The following is a 23,935-nucleotide window of genomic DNA, read 5'->3' on the forward strand; positions in this document are numbered from 1 at the left end:
CTGAAGCCAGCTCTACCACTGGGCTTTTCAGTTACATGAGGCAATACATTCTTTTTAAAAATTTTATTTATTTTTATTTTTTTGCTTAAGCTATTTTGAACTGGGCGTCTATTGTCTGTTATTAACAAAGTCCTGACTAGCTTCAGGCTGGGTGCGGTGGCTCATGCCTGTAATCCCAACACTTTGGGAGGTCAAGGCGGATGGATCACCTGAGGTCAGGAGTTCGAGGCCAGCCTGGTCAACATGGTAAAGCCCCATCTCTACTAAAAATACAAGAATCAGCCGGGTGTGGTGGCGCATATCTGTAGTCCCAGCTACTCGGGAGGCTGAGGTAGAACTGCTTAAACCCAGGAGGCGGAGGTTGCAGTAAGCTGAGATTGTGCCACTGCACTCCAGCCTGGGCAACAGAGCAAGACTCCATCTCAAAAAAAAAAGCTAGTTAGCCTAGTGCCTAGTGTAACCCTGAACCACTGAACCATAATTTAAGCAGCTGTGTTTGTGCCTGGATCCTGTGACCACATTCATGCTTTGTGGTCCACTTTGGTAATTGGATCTCTCCCTGTTTCTGTCAGCACGAGTGTGTATCCTAATCATCTGGTTAGCCCTCTAGCTCTGTCAGAACAGGCACTCTTCTCTGCCTGGCCAGCCATTTGCAGGGGCCAGGCCTTTAGGTCTGTGGCTCAAAGCCAGAAAACTATGATTGCAAGGCCTTTGATACCAATGCTGGCATCTTATTGACATCTCCCTACTGTCCATTTCTGGTCTCCGTGGTGCTGCAATCACTGTCACTGTGCTAGTCAGGACACCCTTGTTTTCTTCTTCCATACCTCTCTAATGCTTAACATTTGTCTGACTGCTACCTTGGCTGGACTTTGGCTTGAACTCGACAGTTGAATCTACAGCAGAGGTTGTAAATTGGTGAGCTGAAAGTTGAATCTGACTGCTAGATATGTTTTGTTTGCCCTACTATTGTTTTCTAAAAAAAAAATAGACTTTATTTTAAAAACAGTTTTAGGTTCTCAGCATAAGAGAGTAGAAAGTACAGAGTTCCCATATACTCTCTGTCTCCTCCGGCAACTAGTATCTCCTACTATTAACATCCTGCAACTAAGTGGTACTTTGTTACAACGGATAAACCTACATGACATATCATTATTACTCAAACTCCATACTTTACATTAGGGTTCACCCTTGGTGTTGAATATAGGGTTTGACAAATGTAAAATGTCATATATCCACCATTATAGTACTATACACAATAGTTTCACTACCCTAAAATGTGCTCCGTATATTCATCCTTCTCTCCCCACTAGCCTATACCCTATACACTATACACAATAGTTTCACTACCCTAAAATGTGCTCCGTATATTCATCCTCCTCTCCCCACTAGCCTCTGGCAACCACTAATCTTTTGTCTCCATAGTTTTGCCTTTTCCAGAATATCATACAGTTGTAATTACACAGTATGTAGCCTTTTCAGATTGACTTCTTTTACTTAGTAATATGCAACTAAAGTTCCTCTGTGTCTTTTTGTGCCTTGATAGCTAATTTCTTTTTAGGGCTGAATAATATTCCATTGTCTGGATGTACCAGAGTTTATTTATCCATTTATCTACTAAAGGATGTCTTCCAAGTTTGGGAAATTACGAATAAAGCTGCTATAAATATCTGTGTGCAGGTTTTGGTATAAATGCCCTGCTATTTTTGTTTATCAGTTCTCAATACTTAAATATTAGAAGACTTCACAAAAACAGACAGATGTCCAGGAGGTTCTGAAAATTCAGAGGTTCTGGTAACACTGGGTCCACATTCCTGCAAGGCAAACCACCTGGAACTGAGAGGCGAGTGCCTTAAAGTACACATAGACTCTTGACTTCATCTAGCCTACTGCAATTTCTGTAACCTGCTTGGCTCCTGTAGTCCTTTAGGCTTGCTACCTCTGAACTATACTTCTGAACTGAACTTCTATTTTTCTGTCCTGCAGGTGAGCATTACTTCAATGGACTATGTCTCAATCCAGGTTTCAGTCACTCCTGGTGTGTTCTATTCTTCCACAGAAAATTGTTCCTTTCTGGATATATCAATAGAAAGAAACCTGTCTGTTTCTTTACCATCATTTCTGAGAACTTAGAAGTCCTATGCCCTCTCTCCTCCACTAAATCAAACCTCACCTGTTTTTCAAGTATCAACTTAAGGTCTACCTTCCCTACTCTGGCCCTTGTTAATCCTCTCATCTCCAGACCTCCTATGATATTCCTAATCAAGCCCATAGTTCAATACCATCTTATATTGTTGGCGATTTCGTATTTGTTAGTCTAGACTTCCTAAAAGCTTACTGGAGATTCTTTAAGAGTTTATCACATTAGTTGCCCTTCTGTTCATTTTCCTTGGACCCATCTTGTAGTCATGTTCTGTTCTTTTTTTAAAAAAAATTTTTTATTTTTTTATTTTTGAGACGGAGTTTCACTCTTGTTGCCCAAGCTGGAGTGCAATGGTGCAATCTCGGCTCACTGCAACCTCTGCCTCTTGGGTTCAAGCGATTGTCCTGCCTCAGCCTCCCGAGTAGCTGGGATTACAGGCATGCACCATCACACCTGGCTAATTTTTGTATTTTTAGTAGAAATGGGGTTTCATCATGTTAGCCAAGGTGGTCTCGAACTCCTGACCTCAGGTGATCTGCCCATCTCAGCCTCCCAAAGTGCTGGGATTACAGGCGTGAGCCACCACGTCCGGCTGTCATGTTGCATTCTTGAAGGAACATGACTACAAGCACCCAAACTATTCTAGAATGGTTCCATACAAGGTTTTGTTTCCAACAGCCTTCTTGAAGGCACTCTCACACTCTTTTGACTATAGCAGTTAAATACTGTTGGGCAGAAAGATTCTTGGAAACCCGCATAGTCGGAGATAGCCTGTCTGTGTTAACTTGTTCCACATGAAGGAAGCCAGGTCAAGAGCAACTACGGACAAGCACTTACTTGCACATAAGCCAGAAGGGAACTCTCAGAACTCAACATGCTCTTTGGAAATCCCAGGCTCAGTTCTGCCCTGAATATTGTAGAGTAGTGCCATCCAATAGAACTTTCTGCAATGATGAAATGTTCTACATCTGTGCTGTCCAATACAGAAAATGTTTTCTATTTGTTCTGCCCAACACAGACACTCAAAATACAGACTGTGTGACTGAGGAATTCAATTTTTTAACTTTGATTACATTTAAATCTAAATATCCACATGTGGCTAGTGGCTTCGGTATTTGACAATGCAGCAAGGGTCATGGAAAGCAAAAGGGCTGGGTGTATGAGGAATAAGAGCATTTCTTCAGCTAAGGGTGCGGAGGTGCTTCTTTCACTCTTATCACTGGGAGGGCTCCTTCTGCTTTGAAGGAGAGCTTTGGCAGGGCTTCCAGAGTCCAGAACTATGACCTGAAGCTAAGGAGGGCAACTTCAGTCAGCACCATAACTTCTATTTTGCAAAGTGATTGAGGAATGGTTGTTTAGGCTGCTTGGAATCCTCAAATGGCAGAAACCATCTAGTAATTCTACTCTTCAACATACATTTGGGGTGAATAAAACATAGGAGATCAAAATATCCTACCCAAGGCCACATGAAATTGAATATTCTGCTCAAGAAGTTATCACATATATTAAAACAGGTTACCGATTTCAAAGCATTAGAATACAGAAAATATGTTTAACACTAAAACTAAGATGAATATAATTTAATCCTTGCAACTGAAGACATTTTGTCACTTTTCAGTGCCTGAGGGTTATAGTGAATAGCTAGTTGAGGAGACTAAGTTGCATTTGCTGTCATACAAAACCCAGCTGTTGCTTTTTTGAATAAATCCTTCATACTAACTTTTAACTTGTCATTTGTGGCCTTATAACAAAATACATAAGAAGAATATATAAAATCTCAGTTATGAAAGCTTGCTGGTTTTTAAAATCCTAGATAAAGGGGTGTTTACCTTAATAATGGCCTTTAGGCTAGGCATGGTGGCTTATGCCATAATCGTAGCATTTTGGGAGGCTGAGGTAGTAGGACTGCTTGAGGACAGGAGTTCGAGACCAGCCTCAGCAACACAGCAAGCCCCCATCTCTACAAAAAATTAAAAAATTAGCTGGGTGTGGTGCTGCATGCCTGTAGTCTCAGCTACTCTGGAGGCTGAGGTGGGAGGATTGCTTGAGCCCAGGAGTTTGAGGCTGCAGTGAGCTGTAGCACCATAGCACTACAGCCTAGGCAACCTATCTCTGGAAAAAAAAAAAAAAAAAAAAAAAGGCCTTTGGGCATGGTGGTACACACCTGTAATCCCAGCACTTTGGGAGGTCAAGGCAGGCAGATTGCTTGAGCTCAGGAGTTTGAGACCAGCCTGGGCAACATGGCGAAACCTTGTATCTACAAAAAATACAAAAATTAGCTGGGTATGGTGGAATGTGCCTGTAGTCACAGCTACTTGGGAGGCTGAGGCAGGAGGATCACCTGAGCCTGGGGAGGCTGAGGCTGCAGTGAGCCCAGATTGCACCACAGCACTCTAGTCTGGGCAACAGAGTGAGATCCTGTCTCAGAAAAAAATAAAGACCTTTAATATACAAAGTTAATGCTACAATCACCATTATTAGGCCTGATTATCTGAGAGTGGTGATAGGTTTGAGATAATCCAGTTATTTTCTCTCATTTCTACCATTTCTTCTTATACAAGGTGCATATTATTTGCTTGGTTATAGGATCATTTGTTTGAACATATGGCTAAGCATTCCAATCAACATAGCCAACTAATTATGGCTAGCTGTCTTTCAACAGAGTTCAGGAAAGGACAGATTTCACCTCATTATATATTACCTGGAAAGACCTGGTGACTAATTTTTGATCTCTGAAAATGAAAATCTCAGTGCATGATCAGATGATTCTCCCACAGCAATCTAGCACAGAAGGTACTTTTTGGTTAAGGTGATGGATACTCTAATGTACTGCTTTTCAAGCTATCTATGGAGCAGCACTGGCCTTGTTTTCCTTTTCTTGCTTTCAATCCATTGTGGACTAACAATTTTATAAAATACAATAACAAGGAGATGAAAACAAAAAAGAGTCATACAAACTACAAGGCCTAATTTATTATTACTATTATATTCAACAGCTATAGAGTTATTCTGTCAAATTGCTATAAATGATCCTAACTGCTTACTCTCAATTCCTGTACTGTTTGGACCAGTGACAATCTGCATGCAGCTTGGCACCAGCCTGAGGACTGGACTTTGAACAGCACCACCTTAATGTACCGAGTTAGGAGGCCAGCAGGTCTTATTTTCCGGTTGGACCATGCTGGTGGAAGCAGGATCTGGTCAAAACATGGTGTAATGAAGAAGCTAGCTGAAACGAGGAAAGCGACTTCTAGTTGCTCTCACTGCTCATTAGCACAAGACACTCCTACTGGACCCAAGATAGTTTACAAATGCCATGGCAATGGCCCATGGCATTTGTAATTTGCCCAAGTTACCTTATATAGTTCTGGAGATTCCCCACCCTTTTTCCAAAAAGTTCTGAATAACCCGCCTCTTAATTAGCATATAATTTAAAGTACATGTAAATGTAGTTGCTAACAGCCCATACACTACCCTCTGGGCACACAGCCTATTGGTTAGCTGTGCAGCACTGGTTCAATCAAAGTTGCTTTTTCTTTTTTTTTTTATATTTAACAGCTTTATTGAGACATAATAAAAACCCTGCATATATTTAATGTATACATTTTGATGGGTTTGAATACATGCATACCCCTGTGGAACCATTACCACAATCAGTGTAATAAACATCCATCACCTCCAAGTTTCCTCCTGCCCATTTGGCAAGATAAAATAAGATCCAGAGATCTGCTGTACCACATCGTGCCTATAGTTCATAATACTTTATTGTATGCTTAAAATGCTCTTAAGAAGGTAGATCTCAAGTTAAGTGTTCTTACTGCCCCCGCCACCACACAGTTGCTTTTTCTTATCCTTGGCTCACTCTTAAATTCTTGCCTGGGCAAAGCCAAGAACCCTCCTCGGCTAAGCCCCTCAGGGCAGCCTGCATCAGTATCACCTCTGTCACAAAACTTCATGCTTGATGGTTCTGAAGGGAAACAGATAGCTACCTGTATTAGAGAGTTTGACAGTCTCATATTTGAAGGAAGCAAGACAGGGTAATTTCTTGAAGGTGTTTCCAGTTTGCTGATTCCTGACCTGGGTCATTTGGGTTCATACCTGCTCATGGTTTCTGCGCTCATATTGGGCCAGTGCATCTTGAGTTCCTTACTTGACCATGGTCCTCTCCTGAACTGCCAACTTTTGATGTTTAGGAATAACTTCCTCCTCTTAACATTTGGCTTCAATGGAATGGAGCAGGAAACACTTAACTCAGGTGAAGTCTTAAGAAAGATGTCCTAATAGGCTCTTTGCCCTGGGAGGAAGACTTTCATTTTATACAATATCTGCCAGGATTTTAAATCTGAAAATACCATCTCCAATTATCATTAGACTGTAGCTTTGGTCTATGACAGCTAAATACTGACTAACTCTTAAGTACTTGAAGTGTTTCATTATACGTGTATCACTGTATAAATATTGAGGTAACTCGTTTAATGTTCTTTGTCACAATATCTTAACAAATATTTCTCCCTAGCTCAATATAAGAAGTTTGTTTGGGCCATCAATCTTACTTCATTAAGAATTTGAATTTTAGTTTGTTATAGGTAGCAAGAGGTAAATCAATCTTGCTGAGAAAGCCATAGAAAATTTTTACCTGTTTTTCTTTTGCTCCATCTGTTCATTTTTATCTTGATAAATTTCATGGTTTTCATTTCTACTTAGAACTTGTCATCTTTAAAAAAATGCTATAAAGCAAGTTTGGCTAATTTGCTTAATAAAAATGTATTTCACAATGGATAAAATACGATTAATGAACAGATAATAACTTCTTTTATAAAAATATATTATTTTCTTTTTAAGAAGTCTAAGAATATTATGCAATTTGCTTAAGCTTTTAAATAATTCCATGTCTAAAGATCCCAGGTTATTTAACCAAAGTTACCCTGGATAGGTTTTAGCTGCAGTCATGTTTTTTGATCCTCTGCTATGCAGACACACAGGCTAAAATCCACTGTGGTGCTAAACATTAGATGACTAAATCAGGGCCATGGTAGATGTATAGAACTTTCAAAATTGTACAGATGCTAACATAAACCATCACACACAAATGGTATCTTTGCTTTAATCAACCTCCTAACTGGAACATTTCCCAAAATACAGCCCCCTGCTTCTATTCCTCTCCTATCCACTCATATGGTTTTAGGATTCATTTCCCAAGTTCAGTTCCATAACTCAAATATTTCCCTTTGTCATTTCTTTCTTTGCCTCAAATTCAACAGAACTAAAATAAAATCAATTTCATAATCTTAGGGTTGGAAGAGATCCCAGGGGACATCCAATCTTGACTTTAATGGCTACATAAATAGCTTCCATAAAGCTTCCAAGAGAGGGGTTCTCTAATCTCTCCTTTAATGTCTCCAGCTCTAGGAACTCCCCTCTTCCCAGCGAAGCCATTTTGGGTACATAGCTTCCAACGCCAATTCTATGTCCAGGTTTTCCTACACAGGAAATTATATCATCCTCTTTCCAGTTCCTAGGTCCTCTTAATTAAGTCAGCACCATCTGATTACTCTCCAAACCCTCCATAGCTAATCAGGTATGAGATGAGTCAGGCCTAAGTTTTTAATCAGCCCCCTCTCACAGACCCATAATTCCTGGAACATAATTAATTGCTGATTAATTACACTGATATTTTAAATCTATCAAGAGCTCAATCTTAGCAAAAGAGGGTTTCTTACTTTGAATCTTATGCTTCACGTGATGTTTTTGACCAAATAGCTGTGTGAAAATTATGTTAATCATAGGTTAGAAATAAAATTACAGTTTACTAGCAGATGAAGTGATAATTGTATCGTTTATACATCATTTAAAACTCCTGTGGACAGAAAAGTGCTGACTGCAAGGAAAAATGACATTTAGAGAATTTTTGGTAAAATCTACATAGTTCACAGGAGAAAGCTCGTTCTTTCAAGTTCCTTGTATTTTTTCTTGCCCTTTAATAATGTGCAGACCCAGCCTGGCTTTCCCTAAAAATCAAACAAACACACAATCATCTACCTTTCCTGTTATACTAATGCTATAATGCTAGCACCTTAAAATTTAATGAAAAATGAAAAATGAAAATTTTTGGCAGCCCATTTATTTTCAAATTATTTCAGTAGCATGGATAAAAATAGGAATACTGTATGTTACAATATCATATCTCTACATACATGAAAACAAAACTATGCGAAAAAATCAGTTATATGTGGTTCATTAAGGCCCAGATTCTTTTCAGATCTAAGATACAGCATTAGAAGAAAATGACTTAGATATGAGTAAATCACAGTTATTACACGAAGTTTCCAAAAGCTGTGTTGCTGCAGTGAAACCTGCTAAAAACAAGATGACTCATGCTATTGTTTAGAAGCTGGATGACAGAAACCCATTGGAGTAAGCTAATTTCCCTCACTTCTGACACCCCAGTTACAAACTCATTACATTCAGGGAATGCAGCATTAAGTTATTTGAGAACTGCTACTTCCCAGAGGATTCAATGAGGTAGAAATTAATATAAAGGACAAGGGAGACTACTCTCTGTTATTCAGATCTTTAAAAACAATAAACTTCCACAAGAATTGAAAGCAGGTACTCAAGTAGGTGTATATGCATGTTCGTAGCAATGCTATTCATAAGAGCCAAAAGGTGGAAACAGCCCAAGTGTCCATCAATCCATTCATTGATGAATAAAAAAATTGTGGTATATCCATACAATGGAATATTATTCAACCATAAAAAGGAAGGAAATACTGATATATGCTACAACGTTGTACCTCAAAAACAGTATGCTAAGTGAAAGAAGCCAGGTACAAAATGTCACATAATATATATTCCATTTATATGAAATGTCCAGAATAGATAAATCCATAGACACAGAATGAAGACTGGTGGTTCCCAGGGCCTTAAAGGGAAGACGGAATGAGGAGGAACTGCTTAAGGGGTAAGGGATTTTGTTTTGGAATGATGGTAAAGTTCTGGAACAAAACAGAAGTGGTGGTTGAATGTATTAAATGCCACTCTATGTATTATATGCCACTGAATTTTCACTTTAAAATGGTTGAAAAAAATAAAAACAATGAACTCCAGTCTTAAAACCAGATTCTTACCTCTAGAATCCTCTCCACTATACTTTATACTTACCTTACACACCATGGACGTCGTTGCTCCAAGCCGAGCAGCTTGGACACACTGGTTGGCTCCTTTGCCTCCAAAGCCAATAAAAAACTTATGTCCATGGATGGTTTCTCCAGTTTTTGGCAAACGAGAAGTAAGACTATTGTAATTTAAAAAGAGAAGAAAAAAGGCATATTGGTAACTGTAATCAATTTAAGTTCTTTAGAAGAGAGGGAAGGTTATATAGTAGAGCTCTAAATTGTCTTAATAATTAGAACTATAAGCAGAAGCAAGGAAGATTATCTCTTCCTTTAGGATGACATTTAGTAGTTTGCATCATTATCAAGAATGAGTCTCCTTGACAGAATTCTTCTCTCTCTCCTAGAGACCACTACTGTGGCTAGTGTTGTACTGCATCAGGGTTATTCATGAATACCTTTCCTTCATATTCTCTTTCCTAATGCCAGCACAGAACTTTATTCACAGTGGGATTTAATAAATGGGATGAAAGTAATGTATATTTCTATATAGGTTTATCTGGTCACTTTAATAAGAAGCAGGAAGTGTTAAACCAAGAAGCAGGAAGTGTTAAACCAGACCAGGATTCTGATAATCAAGTACAGGACCTAAGGAGAAGAAGGAAGTTACAATTCCAGGTACTAAAGAATCTTTTTTGTTTACTAAGGGGTAGAGTAAGAGTAGGGTGTTCAGAGAGCAGGATCAGGTTTTAGTCTTAGTCCATCTTGCATACCACATCATTTCACGCGCTCACTCAAAATGGGCATCTATTTTAGAAAAGGAACCCTAAAGAGCTAAGTTATTTTTAAAATTTCATTATGGAAGATTACAAACCTATAAAAGTAGAGAAAACAGCATACTGACTTCCCTTACCCTCATTCACCTATCATCCAGATTTAATAATTTAATAATTATCGTCTCATAGCCGATCTTGTTTGAGTCAATACCTTCATCAGCTTCTCCAAGAGGTAAGAATTTTTACCATAATGCTATTATTGCCTAATGATGATGGTATTAAGTGAGGCAAAAAGAATAAAAGGTTTGATCCAGGGTAAGATTTTTATATTTCATATTATTAAAGATGGAAGGTGTGAGGAAATAAAATATTTGAAGGATGGAAGGAAATGATTGACTTTAAAACGAAAGAGGCATTCTGGGGAGTTCTAGGGCAAGTGATGAAGACGGGCTCAGGTGGCATGAACACTGGCTAGCTGGCCACAAAGAAGTGGGCCAAGGGCCATAGGGAGCAGATAAAAAGAGGGTAGGTGTGACCAAAAAAGGTTAATTAGCTTTAGATAGGAAAGAAAGGTAAGGAGGTAAGTTCACAATGGTAAGTCCACAGAGAACCTACACTGCTTTTACAGGTTAGAAATTTATATTAATTTCCCACATAGGTTGTGATCTATCTGAAGCCAGTATCTTATATTAGAACAGAGCAATGCCAACTCCTATAGGTCCCTAACAGCCAGTTTGCAATGGGATGACATATAACTGATGCTAAGAACACACAATTGCTTCAATAAAGACCAAGCTCAGCCTGTTAACCTCCTTTATATAGCTCTAAAAGTGTCAATAAATTGAGCTGAACTACTCCATTCCCTTGCAGTACACTGTCAAATATGGTTGAGATTCAAAAGAGCCTCATCAATAATTTGAAAACATCCCACTCCTCCCCTTTAAATTCTATTTTTATCTTGGATTCTAAATGCATTTATAGTACTGATGAAAAAAATATACATCTAGAAGGTTCACTTCTGAAAAAGGTACTCAATCAAGAGAAAAATGGTTTTAATGTAATGTTATTATCCTGTCATTTAATTTAGCAATGACAAGTGATGATGAGATTTTGATTTGCATTAGAAATCTTAAACATTTTAGGATTCTGTTATGAACAGGCAATGATGAGTAATCTGTGTGATTGAGTAACTATGTGAATTCTTGGCTTACTGATGCTGCTACAAACAACACTCATAGCAACCTGAAAAAGAAAAAATATCCCATGTGGCTAAAAACAGGCCAAATAACTTGATTAGTAAGACTGTCACTAAAGACACTTATGATTTCCACTATATTTATACTTAGATCTGGGTTACAATTCACTGGTTTGAATCAAGTGTAATTTTTATTACTGACTGTGAGAATTCATTTAAAAATCACTAGATTATTACTGGGATGTATATGTATGTGGGGGAAGGGCAAAATCATGGGTACAGTAGGTGTGTTTGATGTGGGAGCAGATGGCTGAGATTTAAACGCATTTCTAAACAACTTCTATTAACACAAGCACTGTATTAATTCAGTGATCACTGAAATGCTTCACTCTTTTGGTATTTTACTAATTTCTCCTCTTTTTCTTCTGCATCCTTCCCCTACTCTTGTCTCTTTCTTCCCTCAACTGTAGACTTTCCCTGCATGAGGACAGGGACCAAGTCTGTCATGTTCTCCATTTTAAGCAATGTGTCTGTCACTTGACATGAGGTTAACAGATATTTGCTGATTGAACAGATTTTTGTAAGAGTCTCCCTTTGTCTCTGTCTCTGTCTCTCTCTTTTTTTTTTTAAACGGAGTCTCTCTCTGTCACCAAGGCTGGAGTACAGTGGCACGATCTCGGCTCACTGCAACCTCCACCTCCTCGGTTCAAGTGATTCTCCTGCCTCAGCCTCCCAAGTAGCTGGGATTACAGGGATGCGCCACCAGGCAAGGCTAATTTTTGTATTTTTGGTAGAGAGGTGTTTTCACCATGTTGGCCAGACTGGTCTCGAACTTTTGGCCTCAAGTGATCCGCCTGCCTTAGCCTCCCAAAGTGCTGGGGTTACAGGCATGAGCCACTGCGCCCAGCCTCCCTTTGTCTCTTTTCTGTGTCTCCGCCGTATAGCATCTATTCCTGTTCTGAAATGAGGATGTGGAGGTGTTGATTAGGGAAGCAGGGGGAGACTAGCAGGGATGACTGGGCAACTGTCCGACAATGACAACTCCATATTTTACCAGATCTTGCCTACTGCATTCCCAGTATCAGCAGCATTCCTCTTCCACAAGCAAGAACTGTAACTAGAAGTCATATATTCCTTCATTCATGCACTAATTCAACAAATGTTAATCATTGTGTCCTGATGTATCTCCTACAAGGCAAAATCAACTTGTTGACAATGGCATTAAACCTAACCCTGATGCAAGTAATACACAAGTGAAGAAAATAATTCATGGAATAAGGAGATTAGTATGTTCCACTTTTTTTTTGGGGGGGTGGAGCCTCACTCTGTCTCCCAGGCTGGAATGCAGTGGTGTTATCTCGGCTCACTGTTACCTCTGCCTCCTGGGTTCAAACGATTCCCCTGCCTCAGCCTCCCGAGTAGCTGAAATTACAGGCATGCACCACCATGCCCAGCTAATTTTTTTGTATTTTTAGTAGAGATAGGGTTTCATTTTATCGGCCAGGCTGGTCTTGAACTCCTGATCCCCCTGCTTCAGCCTCCCAAAGAGCTGGGATTACAGGTGTGACCCACGGTGCCTGGCCTGTTTTTTTTTCCTTTTTTTTTTTTTTTTTTGAGAGAGTCTGCTCAGTTGCTGAGGCTGGAATGCAATGCAAAAATGGCTCACTGGAGCCTCAACTTCCTGGGCTCAGATGATCCTCCCACCTCAGCCTCCCAGATAGCTGGGACCACAGGTGCACACCACCACTCCCGGCTAATTTTTTGTATTTTTTTGTAGAGACAGGGTTTTGCCATGTTGCTCAGGCTGGTCTCAAACTTTTGGACTCAGGTGATCCTCCTGCCTCGGCCTCCCAAAGTGTAGGGATTGCATGCATGAGCCACCGTTCCTGGCTGATTTATGTTTTTTAAAAGGAAAAAGATATATGTTCTCTCATGATGAAAGCATGCATAAAAAGTGAAAAGTTAAATGACAGGTATTCACAAGGAAAGGTGGGGACTAAAAGTTCGTGTGTTACTTTATATTCTTATGCATATAAATACATATGACAAGAATTTTAGTGTATGATATGATACCACTTGTCACTACTTCAGATTCACGTGGCCTCTGCCTCATTTACTAGCCACCAGTTCTTCATGGGCACCAGCTGGCTTCTTGCAGGTGTCACCTAACAGACCCTTACTGAATGGTGCTCTCATTCCACCCCCGGGGCTTCTGACTCTTCAGACTGTCCTAAAGAACTGAGCAGCCAGTGGTCGACTTGCAAATGTCAAATACGCTCTTCCTTCTTCGCTGTCCCCTGCTCTTGACTCCTGGGTTATAGTGCTGAGTATGTGCACTTAAACCTCTGTCTTAGGCTCTGGTTTCTGTTAAACCCAGACTAAGACAGTTTATGGCGGATTTAATTTTTTTAAAGTAAATAAACTGAAGAGTGGAGAGAGCAACTAGAAAGTTAGTTACAAACAGGCAGAAGCATTTCTGAATTATAAATCCTAATTTACTTTGAATTAGACTTTCCTATCTTTCTTCCTTATTGAAATAATGAAATTATGTTCAGGTTCAAGAAAGCATCTGCGCAAAGCACCGTCTCCTGGGATGAAAGCATTACTATGATTTGTTCTAATTAAAAAAAAAAGAGGTTTAGCAGTGTCAAAGACAGAAAAATTAAATTGCTCAAATTAAAAAGAAAAGGAAACAGTATTAGTAGAAATACATTGTTACTACCATTTAAAGGTAAAAATAGTTTAAATTTCTGAATGAGGGAGAAAACCTGAACAGAGAAAACCATGCCTAAGAAATATATTTGAATTTAAAACAAATTCATAGCTTTTAAAATGACACAATGTCTTTAGGTTGGACTGAAAGGCACAGTGATAAATGTTCATACATGGCCCCAGTCTTCCCTGCCATGAGAGGCCACGTGGTTAGAGCCTGGGTGTGCCAGGCAGGAGGCCTGAGCCACTTACTGATTGTATTACTTTTGACAGCTTTTCCCTCTTTGAACCAGCTTCTTCTCTTGCAAAACAGGTTTAATAATACTTGTCAACTCCTTAAATGCCTGGGTTTTGTGCTCTGAGTTAATTCACTGACAGGTGTTACCAGAACAACTTATCAATTGCTTTTAACTTCTTGACAATGATGTGGTTTTTACAGATTCTCAGAGATTATTCAAACCAAAGGAAAGAATGACCCGGTAATATGGGGATGAAAAGTCTTTCAACCAAAGAGGTCATGCTAATATTGGCTTCAGCCAAAAGTCACCAAATGTGTTGCTTTTTGGCTTTTGCATTGATCTTTTCTCCTTTTGGCTGCAAGCTTCTGACAACAGAAGCCTCGTAACAGGAGATTGTACTATTAGTTATTACCCAATTAAAATTCATTACGCTAATTATTATTCTTATTGCCTGTATTCTTCAACCATATTTGTTCTTCTCAGCATTTGTATATGCCACATTTAAAAGGCTGAGAGTAATTTCAAAATCAAGTGAGTAATATCTATTTCTACCTCTGTAAAAAAAATCTCCCAACTAAAAATTCATTCTATGTTCCCTAACCCTTCATTTGCAGACATATATGTTATTTATTTAAGGTAATGAAACATAAATTATGCTTTATGCAGTTTTTAACTGATTTTGATTACTAACCCATATCTTTTTTTTTAAGAGACAGGGTCTTGCTCTGTTGCCCAGGGTGGAGGGCAGTGGTACAATCACAGCTCACTGTAACCTCAAACTCCTGGGCTCAAGCGATCCTCCTGCCTTGGCCTTCTGATTAGCTTGGACTACGGGGGCACACAACCATGCCCAACTAATTTTTTTTTTTGTAGAAATGGGGTCTCGCTATGTTGCCCAGGCTACTCTTGAACTCCTGGCCTCAAGCAATCCTCCTGCCTTGGCCTCCCAAAGCACTGAGATTACAGGCGTGAAACTCATATCTTTTCCTAGCTAAAATGTCTGTGACTAAAATGTCATTTTGTCTGAAGATGCAGCTACTCTGGAATTTGTAGAGTGGACAAACAACACTCTAGCCAGAAGTGACCAGCCTTTCAGTGTCATATCCTTGACCCCTATTTATTTAAAATTTACTTATGTGTGAAAAAGTGTACCAGGCAATGAGAGAGACAATACAGATTAGTACATATGGTCTTCTCCCATGTTACAGTCTTACAGGGCTGACTTCATTCACATCTCTGCTCAAATGTTACCTCTTTAGAGAGGACTTCCCAGACCACCTGATAGGAGACACTCCCTTCTTAATATAATTTTTAAGTATTGACTCATTCATTCTGACAAAAAAAACCACCATGTTTTTAAATCAGAGACAGCATTTAAATATTTATACTTTAGTTCTCCAGTCCCCCACAAGGTTACATGATAAGAATAACTCCCTAATAATAAATTTTGGAGCCTATATAGGACATTTCACACACAGCTGCTGCTCCTCCCCTTTGGGGTGGGGGAAGAAGCAGCGTGCATCACCTGCACATGACCTACTGACCTTTGCTTTGTTTTTTTTTATTTATTTTTGATTATTATACTTTAGGTTTTAGGGTACATGTGCACAATGTGCAGGTTTGTTACATATGTATCCATGTGCCATGTTGGTTTGCTGCACCCATTAACTCGTCATTTAGCATTAGGTATATCTCCTAATGCTGTCCCTCCCCCCTCCCCCTACCCCACAACAGTCCTCGGAGTGTGATGTTCCCCTTCCTGTGTCCATGAGTTCTCATTGTTCAATTCCCACCTATGAGTGAGAACATGCAGTGTTTGGTTTTTTGTCCTTGCGATAGTTTACTGAGAATGATGTTTTCCAGTTTCATCCATGTCCCTACAAAGGACATGAACTCATCATTTTTTATGGCTGCATAGTATTCCATGGTGTATATGTGCCACATTTTCTTAATCCAGTCTATCGTTGTTGGACATGACCTTTGCTTTGTAAACAAATCCTCTCAGGGAGAGAAGGGGAGGGTCTCTAGGTTTACAACCTCTAGAAGGAAAACAAATTATCTTGGGGAGAAGTCTCTGAATCTCTCTACAGGTCTTTAACTTCCAAGGCTTGTTTGCCAAACATTCTTTAGGCCTGCAGTGGCTCACGCCTGTAATCCCAGCACTTTGGGAGGCCGAGGTGGGTGGATCACGAGGTCAGGAGATCAAGACCATCCTGGCTAACACGGTGAAACCTCGTCTCTACGAAAAATACAAAAAATTAGCCAGGCGCGGTTGCAGGCGCCTGTAGTCCCAGTTACTCAGGAGGCTGAGGCAGGAGAATGGCATGAACCCGGGAGGCGGAGGTTACAGTGAGCCCAGATCGCGCCACTGCACTCCAGCCTGGGCGACAGAGCGAGACTCCTTCTCAAACAAACAAACAAAAAACATTCTTTAATCCGGTGCCAGAAATCTTTGCTCAGAAAGTCCTGATCATGCAGAAACATGAAAACATTCATGAAGCATTGCTTCCCAACAATTTTCCTCATAGCAATATCACTACATGACATTACAGTACTCATTGCCTTCTTCTTTTCCTGCTTTCTTTTGGATTAACTGTATTCCATTTTATGTTCCCTGTTTGTGTGTTATACTCTACCTTCCCTCCTCCTCCTCCTTTTTTTTTTTTTTTTTTTTTGGTAGAGACAAATCTCAGTAAGTTGCGCAGGGCTGGTCTTGAACTCCTGGCCTAAAGTGAGCCTCCTACCTTGGCCTCTCAAAGTGTTGGGATTACAGGCATAAGTCACCATGCCTGGCTGATTTTTTCCCCTATTATCTTAAAAGTGGTTGATCTAGGGTTCACAATACGCATCTTAAACTGATCACACTTTACTTTCAAACAGTACCATACCACTTTACTTAAAAATGTAATGTACTTTACATATTCTTCCATTTCCCCTTCCTAACCTTTGTGCTATTGTCATACATTTTACTTCCACATGATGTAAACCTCACAATACTATGTTATTACTTTATTAATTTTAAATGTCAATTGCCTTTTAAAGAAATTGAGAAGTGAAGAAAAAGTCTTTGTATTTACCCATATATTTACCATTTCTGAGGGTCTTCATTCCTTTAGGTGGATCTGGGTTTCCATCTGGAATCATTTTGGTTCCACCTAAAGGAACTTCCTTTAACATTTATTATAGTGTGAGTTTTCTGGTGATAAATTCTTTTATTTTCCTAAAAAGTCTTTAGGAAGTCTTTATCTTTCCCCTTTATATTAGAAAGATACAGAATTCCATGTTGACAGTTTATTTTTCAAGCACTTTAAAGATTTTATTTGCTTCTGACTTGCATCTTGTTTCTGACAGGAAGTCTGCAATCAATCTTTGTTCCTCTATATGTAATGTGTGCCTTTTTTTTCCTAACCTCTGGATGCTTTTAAGAGTTTCTGTTTGGGAGGCCAAGGCGGGCGGATCACAAGGTCAGGAGATCGAGACCACGGTGAAACCCCATCTCTACTAAAAATACAAAAAATTAGCCGGGCGTGGGGGCGGGCGCCTGTAGTCCCAGCTACTCGGAGAGGCTGAGGCAGGAGAATGGCGTGAACCCGGGAGGCGGAGCTTGCAGTGAGCTGAGATTGCGCCACTGCACTCCAGCCTGGGCAACAGAGCGAGACTCCGTCTCAAAAAAAAAAAAAAAAAAATGAGTTTCTGTTTATAACTGATTTGCAGGAATTTGATCACAATGTGCTCTGATGTAGTTTATATCGTGCTCATCCTGCTGGATGTTCATTGTTTGCATAGTTTGCATCAAGTTTAAAAAATTTCAGCCATTATTTCTTCAAATGCTTTTAGTGCCTCTCTGCTTCTCTCTCCTTTTATTCTTAGACTCCAATGACATATATGGTAGACTGTTCCACAGGTCACAGACACTCTGTGCATTTTTTTTCTCTGTGCTTCAGTTTAGATAATCTCTTTTACTAGTTTTTCAAGTTCACTTATCCTTTCTTCTGTCATGTTCACTCTGCTATTAGGCTCATCCAGTGAATTTTTTAATTTCAGATATTGCATTTTTCATTTTTTAGACCTCAAATTTGGTTCATCTATATATCTTCCATTTTTCTTCTGTTCATCTTTTTCTTTAAATCACTGAGCATATTTCTAACAGGTCTTTTAAAATCCCTTTCTGGCTGGGTGTGGTTGCTCATGCCTGTAATCCCAACATTTTAAGAGGCTGAGGTGGGAGGATTGTTTGAGCCCAAGAGTTTGAGACAGCCTGGGCAACATAGTGAGACCTTGTCTCTACAAATAATTTAAAAATTAGCTGGGTATGGTGGCGTGCACCTGTGGTCACAGCTACTCCGGATGCTGGGGCAGGAGGATTGCTTGTGCCTAGGAGGTTGAGGCTGCAGTGAGCTCTGACTGCACCACTGCACTCCAGCCTGAGTGACAGAGTAAGACCCTGTCTCAAAAAAAAAAAAAAAAAAAAGCCTTTTTGCTAATTCCATCATCCCTGTTTTTCTGTGTTTATTTTGATTGAGTGGTTTTCTCCCCACTCTTGGTTATAGATAACATTTTCCTGATTCTTTGCATGTCTAGTGATCTCTGGATGCTCACTAGTTACTCCAACATGGGCAGAAGTAAATATTTTTGAATGAACGGTCTACAGCTTAGAAGACATTATATAGAAAGTTGAGATGACAGATGCCTAGGTACATAATAAATAATACAATGGGGTGAGAACAGGGCAAAAGTGCTATGTATGACAGAGGCCCAAGGGAAAAAGTAAGCCAGTTATGAAATTTCCAAATTGAAAATAAAGTTATGTGACGGGAGTCTTTATAAACTTAGTTGGGAATATGATCAGAAAAATGGGGACAAAAAGGGGCACATCCTTTTTATTCTTCCAGTATGGCAAGGAGGGCTGAGTATACAAGGTGTTGGGAGAGGCTTATCACTCAAAATATTAAACATACACATAAAAATTAAAATACTACCTAAGCTCAGCAAATCTTTTTGGCTAATTATATATATACCTCCTTACTTCCAGCTGAGAACAGTCCTAGAGGAAGAAAAAAGGTTGGATAGGGAGGTGGGGAATGAGCTAATTTTGGAATTAGAGATTGCAAGAGGTGAGGGCAGGCAAAATGTATATGTGTGTATGGGGATTAGCAAGTGGGGACTGGACAACTATTTTGGATGGCAAAGGTATGTGTACAAGAACTGGAAAGTGGGAAAATCAGAATGCTGAAAAACAGAGCAGAAAAGGTTTGGTGGAACAAAGTCATTTGTCAAAAGTTCCTGATGAATTGCTTTTAAATTCACTGAAGACAAGAAAACCATGCATTTGTAAAATAATAAAAATGACAGTGAAAAATAACTACAAAACCAATATTTTATTTTCTATTTTGCCAATTAATTATAGTAAATTTTAAATTCCAGAATGACTTCTGTCACTACATTATAATTATCTGGGTTACATCTTTTTGCCATCTGCTGGTGTACTTTAAAGAAATAAAAACATTTTAATTTTATCCTAAGCAAAATATAATTAGAAGGATAAATCAGCATAAGAAAAAATAATGTAATCTGGAATCAATTATTAAATTTTAATTTATCTACTATTTTTGGTGATCATATATAATCAAGAACTCATTATGTTATTTTGAGCTTAACAATATATTTGTAAGATGATCTAGGGTAGGCATTATCATCATCTGTTTTAGGGAGAAAGTGAGAATTCAAAAAGTATTGGCTTATCAAAAAAACACATAGCTGTTAGGGGTTGAGCTAATTTTTAATTCAGCCCTTCTGACTCCATTGCTATAGTTTTTAACCACAATATGCTACTTTCTTTGACAATTGGTATTCTTTCAATTTTGACTATAATGTTGGATATTCAATAGATAAAACACACAAATATTTACTTAACAGTCATTTATATAAGAGCATAAGAAACAACAATTCTATACTAAAAATGACGTAATTTCATCCCTTTCCACCACTTCTTGTTTTGAGTGTGTCACTAGGTGATGTTACAGAGGAAAGAATGGTGGCTTTCCTGGTGGTCTCTTGACACTGTTCATTCTTAAAATCTTACTTGTATTTCAAATATCTTTGCATAGCCTATTCTTTATGCCTGAAAGTTCTTTCCTTTGCTTCTCAGCTGAGTTAATCCATTCAAATCCCTTAAAATTCAACTCAATCATCTCCTTTGGGAGTCCTAATATAGTAAGTCCAATTGAAATAACTAATACATTAATAATGGCAGATATTTCTAGAGGACTTATTATATGATAAATACTGCACTAAACACTTTATAACTATCAATTCACTTAATCATTACAATAACCCCATGAGAAAGTTATTATTATTTTGATCCTATTTCACAGATAAGGAGAATGAAAATCAGAGAGATTACAAAACATATCCATGTTCACCCAGTAGAAGATGGCAGGGCCAGGATTCAAAGCAAGGTTGATCTGACTCCAAAACTTACAAAATATTATCCAGAAATGTACTTAAAGCCCCTTGGACCTATTTATATTTTAGGATTTTATAATTTATTGTGTAATTTTTATTTAATAGTAATTATACTTCTGAAGAACACTGGTGTTCTTCAAGCTGAACCAAAATGCTGAGACGGCAAGGCCAAATAATGGTGCTCCTTTCCTACTTAATTCAGAAGGCTTTAAGTGAATGGACACTATGTTATCAAATTTAACTTTTCTTCTTAAACCTGAGTGCAGTATTCTTTATGTAACCTATAGTCTAGCAGAAGAGAGCATACAATTTCATGGGAAGTATTAATATAGTTAAGCTTAATGTTCTGTGGTATTCCACAAAAAGCATGACTTACTTGTGCTCTACAGCAGTGGTCCCCAACCTTTGTGGCACCAGGGACCGGTTTTGTGGAAGACAATTTTTCCCTGGACCAGGGGGAGGAAATGGTTTTGGGATGATCCAAGCACATTCCATTTATTGTGCACTTTATTTCTATTATTATTACAATGTAATATATAATGGAATAATTATACAACTCACCATAATGTTGAATCAGTAGGAGCCCTGAGCTTGTTTTCCTGCAACTAGACGGTCCTATCTGGGGGTGATGGGAGACAGTGATACCTGAAGTGTGTTGTTTATGTCCAGTCTACTCCATAATCTCGTTTTGGTTCCTGTTACTGCAGAAAACCCTGCTTCACAAAGACAGGGTGTTGGAAATGGAAGCAAGCTTTTCAGTGCTTTTGGGGCAATCTCTGGATTTTATGCCTTGACTTCAATCCGGAGTGTATGAAGATTGGAAGCTGTTTCAACATACTTTTAAGGCCACCGTCATTTGTGATCTCAAGCAGTTGGTCCTTTTCCAGCACGGACAAAGTCGACTCACCTTGGCTTATCCACAAATGGGTTGCAGATCCATTCCTTCCCAGTTTGGGGGGTCTTTTGTGGTTGGGAAGTAATGCTCAAACTCCTTTGAAAGCTGAGATAGGTGATCATGCACCAGCTGGGGGAAAGAAGGCCCTGGTTCAGCCTCTTTCAAAATATCTGCTAATGTTTGAAACATGTCAGAAATCCCCATGTTCACTTGTCACCCCCATAATTCCAGTTTGGCTTTGAATGCAGCCCCTTTATCTGACAATTTGAACACAGTTGTCGTTCTCCCCTGAAGTGACAGATCGAGTTCGTTGAGCAGGTTGAACATGTCACACAAGGAAGCAAGGTTTGCAACCCATTCTGTGTCACTGAAATGTGCTGCCAGTGGTGACTGTTTTTCTAAAAGAAATCTCTGGAGTGGCTCTTGTAACTCAAAAACTCTGATCAGTGATCTACCTTTAGAAAGCCATCTCACTTCTGTGTATAAGAGAAGATGTGTGTGCACTGCGCCCACCTCCTCACAGAGCTGTGCGAAGAGACGTGAGTTAAGGGCATGTACTTTAACGTGGTTGATCGTTTTTTTTTTTTTTTTTTTTTTTTTTAGAGACAGAGTCTCGCTCTTTTGCCCAGGTGGGACTGCAGTGGCGCTATCTGGGCTCACTGCAAGCTCCGCCTCCTGGGTTCATGCCATTCTCCTGCCTCAGCCTCCCGAGTAGCTGGGATTACAGGCGCCTGCCATCGTGTCCGGCTAATTTTTTGTATTTTTAGTAGAGACGGGGTTTCACCATGTTAGCCAAGATGGTCTCGATCTCCTGACCTTGTGATCCGCCCGCCGATAATTTTAATCACATCCTGCAAAATGCTGTTAAGTTCAGGTGAAATTTTTTGGCTAGCCAGCATTTCTCTATGGATGACATGGTGTGTAGACTCGCATTCAGAAGCAACCTCTTTGATCCGAGTAGTGAAACCAGAAAGCTGTCCAACCGTGGCAGCCACTCTGTCCATGCGTATACTCACACAAAATGACCAGTTCAGCTTTCCTGACATGTAATCATTCAAAGACTTGAACAGTTCTGCAGCTGTGGTGTGGGCTGGCAACAAAAGTGTACATAACATATCCTCATGCACATCCTCCTGAAAAATACATTACACAAAACAAGCATTGTTGCCTTGTCAACACTGGTAGACTCATCAACCTGGACTGCATACCACAGTGACTCATTAATCCACTCTAACAATTGTGCCTCAATGTCCTCTGCTATTTCATCAATTTGTCTAGTTATGGTACCAGCTGAATGAGGAACTTGTGCCACCTTTTGAACTGCAGGCTCTCCTAAAAGTTCATGACAAATGTCCTTAGCAGCAGGCAGGGTCCACTCTTCACCAACAGTAAAGGACTTCTTAGCTTTAGCAATGCATTTAGCCACTAACAGTGATACTCTCAGTACAGACACATTTGATGAAGCTGTGGCCTCCAATGATTGCTTCTGTTCTTCGTGTTCACTTAGAAAAAAAACAAAAGTAACCCCAAAGGCTTGTCTTTTAGTGTGAGGTGGTTGGTCTCCATGTAGCAAAGCAGTTTTGAAGGTTTCATGGCTTCACTGGATAGCCGGTTACCACATATTATACAAAGCAGGTTTGGAGAATGTGAAATCTCCTATTGCAATGCACCCATAATTTAAATAGGACTCTTGGTATTTTCTTTTAAATGCAGCTTTCATTTTGTTGCCAGTCTTAAAGTCTTCTGCTGTCTCATCATTGGGTCTTTCCCCCCTTTTCAAAGAAGCTCTCCAGTGATGTTTATTTTTTACTAATTTTGGCTAGGATTAGCTCATGGGCTTACCAAAACTGTGACTGAGACAAGTGTGCAATGTGAGAAAGAGGCATGGTAAATAAAATAATGGGTGGGCCATGTGTGGGCTAAAATAACTGTCGGTTTCTGACTTAAAGCCTGCTACCAGATGCAGCTGTACAACAGAAGTACATCAACTCACTTGCCACTATAAAGTTAAGCCTGCCACCAGATACAGCTTAATTGTCATTTGCCACTCACTGATAGGGTTTTGATATGAGTCTGCAAGCAGTTGATTTATTATGGTCTCTGTGCAGTCAAACCTCTCTGCTAATGTTAATCTGTATTTGCAGCTGCTCCTCAATGCTAGCATCAGTGCCTCAGCTCCGCCTTAGATCATCAGGCATTAGATTCTCAAAAACAGTGCACAACCTAGATCCCTTGCATGTGCAGTTCACAATAGGGTTTGCGCTCCTATGAGAAACTAATGCTACTGCTGATCTGATAGGAAGTGGAGCTCAGGATGTAATGTAAGCAATGGGGAGTGGCTGTAAATACAGATGAAGCTTTGCTCACTTGCCTGCCACTCACCTCCTGCTTTGCAGCC

General features: G+C 39.5%; 2 protein-coding genes across 9 annotated transcripts in view; one reads left to right on the top strand and one right to left on the bottom strand.

Annotated features, from left to right (window-relative positions):
* Positions 1 to 23,935, top strand: part of BABAM2 (BRISC and BRCA1 A complex member 2) — a 576,872-nt gene that overhangs the window by 78,805 nt on the left and 474,132 nt on the right. The gene's annotated exons all lie outside the window — the stretch shown is intronic.
* RBKS (ribokinase) overlaps positions 1 to 23,935 on the bottom strand; it is a 110,404-nt gene that overhangs the window by 68,980 nt on the left and 17,489 nt on the right. For all 7 annotated transcript variants that reach the window (XR_004251314.2, XR_004251313.2, XM_032172587.2 and 4 more), the window contains exon 2: positions 9,305 to 9,437. Coding sequence is in view for 5 of the 7 variants with exons in the window: in XM_032172587.2 (XP_032028478.1) it covers positions 9,305 to 9,437 (133 nt within the window). In the remaining 2 variants the exon portion in view is untranslated. The remainder of the gene's footprint in view (positions 1 to 9,304; positions 9,438 to 23,935) is intronic.

This window comes from Hylobates moloch, unplaced genomic scaffold (assembly GCF_009828535.3).
Source record: "Hylobates moloch isolate HMO894 unplaced genomic scaffold, HMol_V3 SCAFFOLD_13, whole genome shotgun sequence".
In the NCBI taxonomy this organism is placed as follows: domain Eukaryota; kingdom Metazoa; phylum Chordata; class Mammalia; order Primates; family Hylobatidae; genus Hylobates; species Hylobates moloch.